Raw genomic sequence first — 12,978 nt, forward strand, 5'->3', positions numbered from 1 at the left:
TGCAGGCGCTTTCTCTCGTTAACTTTGACTCCAGGCTCCAAGTGCTCACCAAGGTTCACACCAGAGGAGGCATGTTCCAGGCTGTCTGTTTGCATTTGCTGCCAAAGACATGCCCACCTCCAGCACTGGGAGGTGGGGAGGGGGGGGTTGGTGGAAAAGGCTGCCTTTTATTTGCTGCGTTGTCCTGGTAAAACTTCACTCCAGGCTGGAGTAAATCTCTTGGGAAGCCCTGTTCACACCTCCTCCCCCGTTGTAAATAACATCTGACACAATTATGGTTGGGCACATGCAGCTCCTGGGTGGGATGCTAGTAGCAGCTTGCCATGCCTGCTGAGTAGCACTGAGCTGGGCTCTGTGGCGGTGCATTCCTCCCAGCATATGTGCTGAGGAGCCTGTGCTCCTTGCTGGCCACTTTGGGGTGAGGTTCAAGGCTCTCACTGTGCAGGTGGTTCCTTCAGGAGGAATGAAAGGAGACAGGCTGCCTCAGGGGGTTGTGGAGTCTCCCTTTCTGGAGATATTCAGGGCCCAACTGGATGCATTCCTGTGTGAGCTGGTATAGGTGATCCTGCTCTGGCTGCAAGGTTGGACTGGATGAGCCTTCGAGGTTCCTTCCAGCTCCTGACATTCTGTGACTTTGCGAAAGATCCATGCAGGCAGAGGATACACTGTCAGGGACTTTCTTGTACTGGGCTGCATCATCCTGCCTTACTGCAGTGCCCTTGATGCCTTTTTATGTTTCCATCATCCACATTTTTTCTTCCTTGCAGTGCAGCATTCCCTGTTCTGTGCAAATTCCCTCCACGTGTACCTGTCCACCTTTGGACCCTTTCATTCTTGCAGCCGTTTTGGTGCATCCGGTAGCAATATTCCCTCTGCAGCAAGAGACAGCTGGTGCCAGGCTGCTCTGGAGCTATATCCATGCTGATGAGCTGGCTTGCCAGCTTGGGGGGACTCGCTTTCTTATGAGCTAGCCAAGAATTCGGTATGTTTGGATTTGCCAGCCTCTTAGCTGCCGGGCAGGTCAAATTCACGTAGCTGTCAGTTGTTGGCAGCAGAACCAGTGACTCTGGGGATCTTGCAGAGCCTTGAGGCCAGTGAAGATATTGCTCTGCCTGTGTTGTGAGTCCTAGCATCAGCTCGCCCACTCGAGCGGCTCTGTTGCCGCAGCGCTGGGAGATCCAGCACCGTTTCTCTGGCAGCTCTCCAGGCTTGGCCAGTGTGGGTGAGACTGAGGTGCCTCTGCCCCAGCTGCGATGGTCTGTGACTGGTGTGTGTCGGTGCAAATGTGGGGACTGGGATGTACGTGCCTCCCTAGGCAGAAGGGGTGTTGCTGACACTCCTTGGGGTGTTTCACTTCCAGAATTGCCTCCTGCAGCCTCGCCGGGGCCAGGGGTGTGGGGCAGGACCTCGGCCCAGCCGGCTGGGTCAGGCACCCCAAGCGCAGAGGGAGAACTCCAAAGTGCTGCTTAGTTCAAGTGGAAATGGCTTCAATCTGTGTTTTGACTGATGGGTCTTTTCAGGAAATTTCTGAGAATAACATTTCTAAAAATGGCTGCTTCTTTCCACTGATATTTCCTGGAAAAGGCTGTGGTTAATTTTAAACCACTATCCTTTTTCCTTTTCAAGTGGAAATGGCTTTGTGCTTGTCCTCAAGGCTAATGTCATTCTTTCTGTCCTAGCCCGGGTCGCTTGGTGGGGAGGGACAGTGTGCTTCTGCCCTGGCTTCCTCTTGCAAGACCAATGAATTCTTCCTAGGCTGCAGAAATTGGGGTGTTGAGGGCACTCTGTGCACGCGGCTGCTTTCCCTGTGGAAATGAATAACTGTCTCTCCCTGAGTCACTTCACAGTGATGTTGTTTGTCAGTGACTCCTGGCCTGGCCAAGAGTCCCAAGAGCACAAGGAAAGTGTCTGTGAAGTCATTCCCTTGCTCAGCTTAAAGCTGTTTGTTGGGGTCAGGAAGGATGTCATGAGCTGGTTATCACACTCCAGGTGCAAGGATCAAGCCCTGCACGTGGATCTTAGGCTGGAGGATGGTTGGAGTCAGAGGCAAGCTCCCAGATCAGGTGGAGGGAGCTGGCAGCACAGAGCTGCCCTGGGCAGCAGCCCCTTTGCGTTGGGCAGAGCATGGCTTCCCCTGTGGCTCTCGGGCAGGCTCGCTGCTTCGGGTGGGAATATGTCATTAATTTTTATACCTTCCCCTGTAAACCATCGACCCTTTTTATGATGTCATGAGGGATTCCTTAATTTTGCAGCTGCTTCCTGGTTACGTCAGAGAAGAGCCTCCCGTCCTAGAGCCCAGCGCTGCAGTCCAGAACGGCTGGAAACAAATGAAGTGTTGAATATCTAATGGCTTCCACAGGGAGAGCTGCTCCATCCTCCCCAGGCCCCCCGGCATTCCTCACCTCCTAGGCCTCCCTCCCTCCTTCGGACAAGATGGGGTTTTAGCGTGGAGCAGAGGGAGCTGCAGGCTCCTGGGCGGCCCCAGCTGCTTTTTGGGAACATGTGCAGCAAGTCTCCCAGAGCTGCTGTGTGTCTGGGCACTGTGACCAGGACTCCTATCTGACCCTAGGGCCTCCCTGCCTCTCCACAGGGAGAGGTCAGCGGTGAGAGGTGTGTTGGGAGCATCCAGGTTATTTCTGCAATCAGTTTGGGTGGGATTCAGCCCTATCCGTGCTGCAGGTGGTGATGTTTAGCTTGGCCAAGAGAGCTGGAGCTGCCATCGTGTCCACTCCTGCAATTTGGAGTGGGGAGCATCTTTCCAGGGAAGCTGTTCATAATTCCCAGGCTCCTTGCAGGGTATTAGCCAGGGCTGAGTGAGTGCCTCCAGGTTCCCAGGCTTTTTCTGGGGGCAGATGAATGTGTGTGTGTGTGTGTGTGTGACTCGCCGGTTCCCACTCGGGAGCTAGGAGTGCCCATGACTCACAGCTCCTCAGTGAGGGGGTTTCAGGGAAATGCCCTGCAGCGGGGAGCATCCTCCTCACTTTGTGCTTTCCATTCCTGGCGGGTGTGTGCAGTCTCCACCATGGCCCAGCAGTGTGGTTGTTCTCACCCACTTCCAGCAGACAGCCCCATCTGGGTGGGCTCCCTGTAGCCTTGCCAGTGCTTCTGTCTGGTGGAGGGTGACTCATGGGGAGAACACTCCTGTGTCTGAGCAGTAAGAAAGCAAGTGAGTTACCTTCAGGTGGTGTCAGCATGGATGTGACCAGCCTCTGGCATCCTCTCTGCTGGGCAGCTACCGGCTGGTGAATCAATTGTGTGCCTTGCTGCTGACGTGTCAGCCTGGTGCCTGTGGCACAGCTCACCCTTCACTGCTCTTCTCCACCTCCTGTGTCCCCTGGCCAGCCCCTTGTGTCATCTCAGGGCCGTGTCCAAAGGCTTATTTGTTGGTGTGATTGCCTGTGCCCGAGATCTTTTACTGTGTCATCAGGGAAGGTGGTTTTGGCTGTTGCTCTCCAGGAGCAAAGCACATCCCTGCTGCTCTCTCTGCCTGCACTGAGGCCACCTGCTGCCGGCACTGCTCCAGGCTCCTCGGCCCAGAGCCGCAGTTCAGGTTAGGCTGGAGAGGCCAGCATGGAAACTCTCACTAGAGGCCTCCTGACCCTTGGCTAGAGCAGTCCAGTTGCCTAAATCAAAGGAGTCTGATCCCCTTCGAGACTCAACGTTTGTTGGCTGGTGTTCTAACTGCAAAGGATTCAGCACTGCCTGTGTTGTTAGCTGGGGTGGATGTAGAGCATCTCTGCTGCTTGCCTGGGAGCTCGGGGCTTGCTGTGGCTCTCTTCCACCACTGCCTGGAGCATGCTGGGAGCTGAGCAGCTGGGAGCCCTCACTTCCAGCCTCTGTGTCCCATCCCTACCAGTGCCCTCCACAGCCGAGGCCACATGGCCTGCGCTCGCTCTGCCCTGATTGTCCCTCGCAGGATTTCCTTCAGCACATGGCACTGGAGCAGCCGCGAGAAGCTTCCTCCAGCCATGCCTCTCCTCAGACGCGGCTGTCCCTGCATCGCCTGCTCCTTTCCCATTCCCATTTCCTGCGGCTGGTCGCGTTGCCCTAATAGAAGGTTTGGCATCGCTGTTTTGCACACCCTAGTGGGAGAGGGGATGTGTTTATCACTTTTCCTGGAGATTATCTGTTTAAGCACTCTGTGACAGTTACAATAACAAGGGCAGCGCGTTGTGTTTCCCAGCAAAAGGACACTCGCTGCTGAAAGATGTATAGCACTAATTAGAAATACATAACATCCGGCCACATGGCAGCCTTCTCCCGGCCGCTCCATTTCCTGAGCTCAGACGACTTTGACGACAGTTGGTTTATGTTTTCCATGAATATAATGTTCTCAGAGAAACACAAATTTCTCCCCGTTACAAAAGTTCCCTTTCTCTCCATCTCTCTCTCTGCCTGCCCCCTCCACATGCACCCTTTTCCCTGTGAAGCAGGTAGATTTATGGCTGCAGAAAGCCTGGGTCAGATCCTGCTGCCGGCTGGGTCAGAGCGGAGCTCACGGTCCCTGCATGGCTGCAGCTGACAGCTCAGGTAGATGCTCGCTGAGGGCGCTGCAGCAGCCGTTCCGGCCGACCCGCCCTGCTCCCCAGGCGCTCTGCGAAGGAAGCTGCCTCCTGGTAGAAAAACAGCGCTCCCTGTGCAAACCAGCACCCAGCTGGAGAGAAAAACTCTCTTTCCTCCGTGTGAAGAAACAGGAGGTCTCTTCTGCAGCACAGAGAGGTTTTGTGATCTTCAGAAAAAACTCCCATCCCTACTTCCCAGTTGCTTTTTCTCTGCACGCAGTTCAGTGCTCATCAGCGCCCGTGTTTTTTCTGTCCCATCCCCTCTCCCTCTTCTTGCTCCAGGGCTGTGCTTCAGAGCAGATAGCCTGGGCGCCAGTTGGAGGAGTCTGGGTCCAATCTCCAGCTCGCAGCACACAGCAGTGACTGGTACAAGGACTTTTTTCAGAGGTCACTGCGTGCTGGATGGAAGCAGGACATTCTCTCTGCTGAGTGTAGCACAGGTTAGGCGTGAGGGTGGATAGATATAAGGGAGATGGGAAGATGGAGCATGCTCAGGGAGGTGAAATCTTAGAAGGTTTTAGCTGCTGAAGTGAATTCCTATTGAATATGGAAAAAACTTCTGTGTTTCAGATGTTTATAGCTTAGCCAAGTGTGGACAGATTTCTAGTAGGACAGGAAAACTCTCTGTTAAAAAGGTTATTCTGCAGCAAAATCTGAGATCCCCTTTCCAGGATTTGCAGTTGCTAGATTAGCTCAAGGAAAAGGTTGTAAGTGTTTTTTCTGACAAGGGTAAGCCACTGTCTTGTTCCTTAGCCTCATTCTCACAAGTAGCCAAACTGTTTTGGCTAAAAATTCCTGGAAGAATTTGGGCTGAAACAGGCACCCAGTGTGGAAACTCCAATAGTTAAGGGCTAAGCCAACTGGAAAAGAGATCGTATGAGTGGCTGCTGTCAAGCAGGCTTAATAACAGTGCTCAAAAACCTGCCTGCACAAAGACCATCAGAGCTCATGTCCCACTGGCCTGTCCAGCCCTCAGCTCTGTGGTGGGGTCACAGAGGGCTGCAGGGCTCTCACTCGTGTTTCAAGTGCAGAAAGACAGATCTTTGAGGCAGATTCAGACTATGAAGTGTGGGGCAGTGCAAGTCACCCAGGCTCAGACTGGGTTGGTTTAGACTGCAAAGTGTTTGATGACATTTCCACTTTAAAATACTCTGCCTGCTCCTTTCTAGCCCTGTGCAGTGCTGCACATACCTCAGAGCTTTGGTGGTGTAGCTGATGTGGGGCTACAAATAACCAAGAATCATCCAGCTTGAGAAACTACCAGAGAGTGGTATTTTAGGCTGGCCAAGCTCTCTGCTGTGTCTGCAGCTTGGCTCCACAGGCTTTGTGTCAGTGCAGCAGGTGGTGGTGCAGCATGCAAGCAGGGTACAAGGTTACCCTGAGTCAGTCTTGGCTGCAGATACTGCGAGTCCTGAGGCCCTGACCTTGGGCTGTGGTTTAACAAACAGCTACTTGGGTAGTGGTGCCAGCTCACCACCCTACGCAGCACCTTTGATGGTTATGGCCCAGCTGAAAGGTGACATTTGTAACCCCTGTGAGCTGCTTCACAGGGTGGCTGCGCAGGCGAGAGCTGAGAGGTGATGTGGTGACAGGAGCTGTCTAACTGATGGCAGCATTAACAGGGACGTTTGCCTGGTTGCAATGGGAGAAGGTGAAGGAGGAATGTGGTTGTTGGTGCGCAACCTGGTCTTGTGCTGGATGATTTCCTATGGGGGTGTCACTGCTGTGGCTGCTGGTGGAATAGAGGTGCCACGTCTCTGACCACCTCAAGGCCCACGACCTTGTAGCAGCTTCTTTTGTATGTTATTTCTGCCTCTAGTCTGCCTGGTCACCTCCTCACCTTGCCCTGGCTGGGTGAGGGTGCAGGAGTTATCTGGTTGCAGCCTGATTGGGATTGCAGGGGAGGAAGTGGAGGGAGTGTTTTTGGTGTCTTTAGCTGATAAGATCTATGAATGCCACCTGAAAATGTCTCTGACACCAAGTTCTGATGCTGCAGTTCTGTTTCTCCTGCACCTGGGGGAAACAGATCTGGGAATTACAGGAAGGATCTCTCTGCCTGCTGTTGTTGGTCTGTAGCAGCTGGTGTCCCCAGGTTATAGTAGTGCTGTTCAGCTACAAGGACAGCAGTCACCTAAGTGTCTCTCCAATCTCCAAGAGCATCTCCTTCTGTGAAGTTAGTGTCTAAATGCATTCTGCATTACTAGCAGCACAGAGCAGTGCTCAGCTTGGAGATGATGACACCCTGGGAGCTCCAGAGCAGATTAGTTGCTCCAACAGTGTTTCAGTGTGTTTTTCCTTAGTGCCAGGGCAGGCTTAGGCACTTTGTGCTGTGGGTGCTAGACCTTGTTGTGTGTGTGGGGAGCTGGATTCCTTAGTGCTCATCACTTTAAACACTCCACAGGTTTTAATCACCTCCATTTCACAAGCACTTTGGCCTTTGATTGTACCCTCACCTTGATGGCATGGGCAACCAGGGGTAGGTAGCCTGGAGTCTGCCAGGTCACAGCCTCCATATCATGTGATCATGACCACTGGCTCTGATCTCCCAGCTCAGTGGAAGCTGAGGCTCCCTACCTCCTGAGGAAAGTGGTGAAAGGCACAATTTTTTTCCTGATTTATGGTGTTTTCCTCTTTTGTCCTACAATTAAGCTCCTAAGAGCCTTTGCTGACAATGCTGGGAGCTGGAGTGCTCTGGTGTATGCTCAGTGATCTTGAATAAGCATCCACCTGGGCACTTGTCCTTCCCTGCAAGGTTGTTGGGATAGGGAAGCCTTCTGGAAATGATGTTGACAGGCTTAGCTGGGGAATGAACTTTCAGGACCAGAGGAGTTTTGTCTAATTTAATGATGAGATGACAATACCCATGGCAGCTGAGCTGGAACCCCAGGGAAGCCAACCTTAATGTGCATGTCCTGTTCCTCTTACTGCAGAGTGGGCAGCTCTGCAGGCTGCACCAGGGCTGAGCTTTGTTGTTTATATTGAAGCTTTGTGTAAACTGGGTGTGAGCTGGTGGGCAGGTGGCTCATGTCTGTAGCAGTAAGAGATGTTTGGTGGAGCTCTGGCTGTAGTACTCAGCTTGAGTGAGTTGCAGATGGCTGTCTCTGCAGCAGCTCACATGCAAGACACTCAGTGATGTATGGGGAACTCATAGCCTGTGACAAGGAGCTGCTGGTGGCAGTGGGAATGGTACCAGGCCTGCCCATGGCCACCACAGAGCATTGCTCCAGCACTTGGAGTCAGTCTCTGACATGCATCATGGCTCTGCAGTCCTTGTGACCCTCAGCATCACAGAAGCTTTTATTTAAGCTTTGCCTTTTTTGGAGGAAGAGGACTTGACTTTTGTACCAGCCCAGTTTGGGGCATGACTGCAAGGCTGGCTTGAGTGCAGTGCCCCAAGTCCCATGGGTGCTGCCCACTCAAAGTGTGGGGGTGATTACTGAAGTGCCCAGAGCTTTTCACTCACCCCAAAGACTCACCAGGCTCAGGTGCAGCAGCAGGAGGGCTGTGGTCTCATCGTGTGCCCCCTTGAGACAAGAAGTGAAGAGAATTCGGCAACTCGTGCGGGCGGAGGGAGTGTAGGGAAGACGACTCTGGTCTCTTGAACTGGCCTGTGGCCAGAGCACAAGGGCTAACACTCTTAATTGTGGGAAGGGCTTCATGAAAGAGATTTACTGTCCCAGTGTGGTCACATCTTTAGTTTTATGTTTCCTCCAACAGCTGACAATCCCTGCAGTACAGCACTTTTCTACCATGGCTCTGCAGCACTGAGTGCCAGATCTGAGGCACAGCACCCTTGTTTGGCTGCCAGGCACCTCTGGTGCCACTCTGGGTTAAACTCATTGCTCTCCTCACTGGGTGCTGACCTCGTTGATGAACTGTAAGAGCTGACCATGTCAAGCCTGCAGATCTTCCTCTTTGTCCTGTGTTTTCTACTTTTCAGTCTTTTTCTGATTTTACCCTTCCCACCCTATTGCTCTGAAATAATTTGCACTTAAAAAACCCAGTGTTTGCCCTCCGCACCTCAGGTGTTTTGCTAGTTCTGGCTGAAATAGGGTCTGAGTGTCTTAATCTAGTTGCTCTTTGCTCAAAATCCCTGCTCTGCCACATCCGAGGAGTTCAGCTTCCAACACTTTCTCCTTGTGCATATGTGTGGTGGAGGTGCCTGGTAGCCAGGACTCTGCAGGATCTCTCTCTCTCCGTCCTGGTGCTGGGCTTGGCTCACTCTGGCACTGGTTTGGAGTTAGTGTCACAGTAGCTCTCTTTATGGTGGCTGCCAGGCTGAGGGCTGGCAACCTTGGTCATGTAGCAGGCAATGCCATGTGCAAGCCTGCAAGATGCTTCTGCAGAGCAGTGTGGGCTGGTAGGAGACCCCCAGACAGTGTGGGTGCATCCCTCCGCTCCCCCTCACACTGCATCCCTGCATCCCTCTGGGCAAGCCCTCAGCCTCCTGCTCTCCCCCACATCTCAAAGGAGGATGTGAATCTGAGGACAGAGGCTTGAAGCCCTGGTTCCTGAGTGACCGTGGGCAGCCTGGCATGTCCCACGCTACTCTCAGCCTCACTCAGTGTAACCCATGCCCTGCTCGAGCCAGCTCCCCGCTGCTCTCAGCAGCCTCAGAAGTGGTTCTGGCTGGGCGTAGATGTGCCGGGGGGATTTACTGTCACTCCCAGTCAGCTCGTTGGAAGAGCTGTGGTTGTGTGGCATCCACTTGAGTAACAGCTTCAATTAAGTTCTCCTGACAAGCTGTTGTGTGACTGGTGAAGTAATGGGAGGAGCCCCCTTTTCAGCTGCTGAAGTTAAAACTCCAGCGGGGACAAAGATCAAATATGCAGCTAATTACCCTTTTAACACTTAAACATAACCCTCCTTCAGGGGAGGGCACCAGCTCCAACCAGCAGCTTCTGAGCTGGGAGTCTCGAGTGCCGGCTGGGGCTGGGCCGGCTCAGCAGATGAGGTGGGGTGGGCACAACGTGGACAGTGTGACTGCAGCCTCTTCTCACCACGGAGCCGCTACTCACTACCCTTTTCTTCCGCACTACATGGAGCACTTGGGTCCGAGACAGGTGCAGTCTGGGGAATTGCTCATCCTTGCAGAGATCCCTGCCCCATGCAGGATGCAGAAAGGGAGGCTGCAAAGGCGGAGCAAGACAAAGCATCTGCCGTGCTCTCTGCTGAACCATCTCTCTTTCTCCTAGAGTGCATCTCTGAAGACTGCCGCTCTGTCATCCAGGAACAGGCCACAGCCCTGGGGCTCTCCATGTTTGCTCTGCTGGTGAGGAGGTGCACCAGCCTGCTGAGGGAATGCCTGCAAGGTAAGGAGTTTACTGGTAGGATCCACACAGCTGCCCATGGGGCAGCATAATGGGGTTCAGGCCCTTGTTCCCTGCTACTTTGTCCACCTCTTTCGGGGCCCTTTGGATTCTCCCTCAGCATTCCAAGCTCTGCTCGGGTCATAGCTGGATCACCTAGCAGGAAAGTCCCTGATGTGTGCATGCAGAAATGTTTGGAAGAAGGGGATGGACTTGGTGCATGCTTTCTGCCAGCTCTTGGGAAACTTCCCAGAACTGACTCCTCTGAATCCTATCTGTGTGACTGGTGCAGTGGCACCCCACTGCTCTCACTAAAGGGGATCACAAACATCCTGGCTTGCCCCCCCACCCCCGAGTCCAGTGTGTGTAGGGAGAACAGATTTGTCTTTGTGTTTGCTGTGGGTTGTGGCTGTTCTTTGTGTGCCCAAGGCTGGGGTGTTGGGATCTGTGTTGTCCAGTCCCTGCCTGAGCCTGGCTCCTGACTGTGGTGAGCTTCCTAGCTCTCACGTCTTGTTTTTGCAGTTCAGTCACGAGAAATGGAGCAGGAGGATGATGAGGATGAGGTTAAGGTCTCTGCCTTACCCCAGGACCTGAAGGAGCTGCTCCCCAGCCTGAAGGTCTGGTCGGACTGGATGCTTGGCCACCCGGACACCTGGAACCCGCCTCCGACCTCTCTTGAGCTCCCCAAACAGTACGTGCACCCTCTGGTCTGTCTTCTGGTGGCCTGAGCAACTTGTGTCACCTTGCTCATGCTTACTCTTGCCTGTAGCACTCTGTCCCAAGCACCCAGATTCACTGTACAGGGAATGTTCTTGGTGACTTGTGACCCTTAGTGACACAGTCACTACTTCAGTGATGCTTGGGTGGAGCTGAAGTGACTCTGAGGGAGCTTGTCTGGTGCCTTTTGTTTTCATGTGCTAGAAGATGGCCCATGAGCTGGAATTTTGCCTTCTGCTTAGGACGTGTGTCTGCTTTTGTTGGGCTCCATCTCCTTTACGTGCTGTGCTGACCCAGCCAGCTTGAACAGGCAGGGCCTTCCTCTCTGCGAGAGGGAAATCCACTTCCAGCATCAGTGTTTTGTTGCCTTTTTATGACTGAATGAAGCCAAGCTTGGTCAGGCTGGGCTAGCCTGGAGCAACTCGCATGTTCTGGAGCTCCAAAAGCCTCCTCATGCTTCAGAAACAGTTTGTGTCTACCCCTGCAGCACACACAAGGGTTAATTCTCTAAACCAGCTGACTCCAGCCCATTAGTCCATAATGCGGACTAGGCAATTTGCATATTTTTGGACAGAAAATCGAGCGAATGGGCCAAGTATGGAGTATGCAAAGCAGCATCTGAGCATGCTCCGTAGCTGCTTTCCCGCAGGATTTTCCATCTGCCTCCGGTACTCCGGATCCAGAGCCTGAAATCACGTCTTATTGTTAATCCAAAGGAGCCAGGACCCGGGGTGATGGGAAGGCGCATTAGGAGTAATCCAGCAAAGTGGCTTAGCCGTTAATGGGTCCCCGCTCCGCGCGTCAGGTCCAGTCCTGCTCTCCTGCTTTATTGCCTCTTACTCCAGTTCTTTTTCATTTGGCTGAGGAAATGGAAATCTCACACAGGAAGTTCTGGGCCTCATTTTGTGGAGATGGAGTCTGTTTTCTGTTTGTCGGCTGCTCGGTGTGGGACCGCTGCCTGCTCATGTGAACTGCTGCCCATCTTTGGGCAGGAACTCAAACTGGGATCCGTCACGTGAGAGCTCCTGCACCAATCCCCCCTTCCCCTGGCGCTGCCTGCGCAGGGAGCTGCTGAGCCCTTGGCGAGGGGCAGCCTCGAGATGGAATTTCTGATCGGGTTCACGCAGCCAGCGCTCGGCACCAGCCCCAGGATGAGCTGCCTTGCTCTCCTGAAGGGCACAGGGCTGCTGTGCGCCCCTGGGCTGCTGGAGCAGCAGGTGCGGGCTCCAGCTTGTCCCCTGTTGAGGCAAAAGGTGGTGGTGACAGTATGGATCTTTGAGGAGTGATTGGGATGAGTTGTGGGGCTCTGCTCCATGAGGTCCTGGCCTGCTCAGTGGAGAAATGAGGCTCTTTGTCTTGTAGTAGAGGCCCAAGTGCTTCCTCACCTTGCTGTCTCTATGGAGGGTGGCTGAGCAGCCCCTTGTGTCCCATCCTTGACCTTACTCTGGAGTGTGGGCAGCCTTCCTCATGTTGGCTCCCAGCTCCTCCTGCTCTTTGGCTCCCCGGGAGCATCTGTCTTGTCCGTGACAAGGAGACAGGCTTCGACCTCTTGTCTTGACTCAGCATTACATGACCAGGTGTTGGTGGTCTGGGACTCTGTGACAGCAGCAGCTGAGCTTCCCTGGAGATGGAGGTAGCGATGAGGAACAGGGAAGCAGCTCCAATCTTGGGCATGACCTGGAACTTGCAACGTTTTCCATAGAGGTGGAAAAGGAAAAGGGAGCCCTGGCTTACTGTTTCAGCTCTCTATTGACACAAGCCTGCTGCCTGGCTGGGTGCCGCTCAGTAACCAGGTAGAGTCACCAAGTGCTGGGGTTTAGATAGGAGCAGCTTCAAAGAAGTTTAGAAGTAAAACATGGGTCAGAGCAGCAGGCGTGCTGGAGTAAGCCAAGGTTTATGGGCAGGGTGAGCTCAGGAGCAGGGAGAATCTGCGAGGAGCAAGTGCAGATGCCAAGCTGCAGGACTGAGTGAGGGGCCTGTGGTGTTTCATACATGCACTGTGCCTCATGGCAGTGGGACATGCTGCAAGGTCCCCACCAGTGCCAGGGGAGAAGTTGGTTGAACACAGTGAAACCTCCTCCCAGTGCTCCACAACCACGAATTTAATTGCCTTTCATGATGGCATGGGTTAGAAGAGGGACAGTAAAAAAGCCCTGAAGCTCAGAAGCACCCTGCAAGATGCCATGAATGTGCTAAAGCTTCTGGAAAAAACAGGCCCTATACCCACCTGGCAGCTCACTGGGCCTGGCCCAGAGCTTGCATCAAAGTGCAGCTCATCCAGGGCCAGTGCTGCTGCCAGAATGACGGCCTGGGCTTGGGGCCAGCAGGGCAGCTTGTCAAGACTCTGCCAGAGCCTAGGGCCGGGGCCCTACAGCCCAAGGCCTCCGCTC

The 12,978-nt window shown here is 53.7% G+C and overlaps 1 protein-coding gene across 9 annotated transcripts in view; it reads left to right on the forward strand.

Moving 5' to 3' along the window:
- SMG6 (SMG6 nonsense mediated mRNA decay factor) overlaps positions 1–12,978 on the forward strand; it is a 117,358-nt gene that overhangs the window by 46,325 nt on the left and 58,055 nt on the right. For all 9 annotated transcript variants that reach the window (XR_010307362.1, XM_064166338.1, XM_064166339.1 and 6 more), the window contains exons 11-12: positions 9,758–9,874; positions 10,394–10,562. Coding sequence is in view for 8 of the 9 variants with exons in the window: in XM_064166338.1 (XP_064022408.1) it covers positions 9,758–9,874; positions 10,394–10,562 (286 nt within the window). In the remaining variant the exon portion in view is untranslated. The remainder of the gene's footprint in view (positions 1–9,757; positions 9,875–10,393; positions 10,563–12,978) is intronic.

This window comes from Pogoniulus pusillus, chromosome 27, assembly GCF_015220805.1.
Source record: "Pogoniulus pusillus isolate bPogPus1 chromosome 27, bPogPus1.pri, whole genome shotgun sequence".
Classification (NCBI taxonomy): Eukaryota; Metazoa; Chordata; class Aves; order Piciformes; family Lybiidae; genus Pogoniulus; species Pogoniulus pusillus.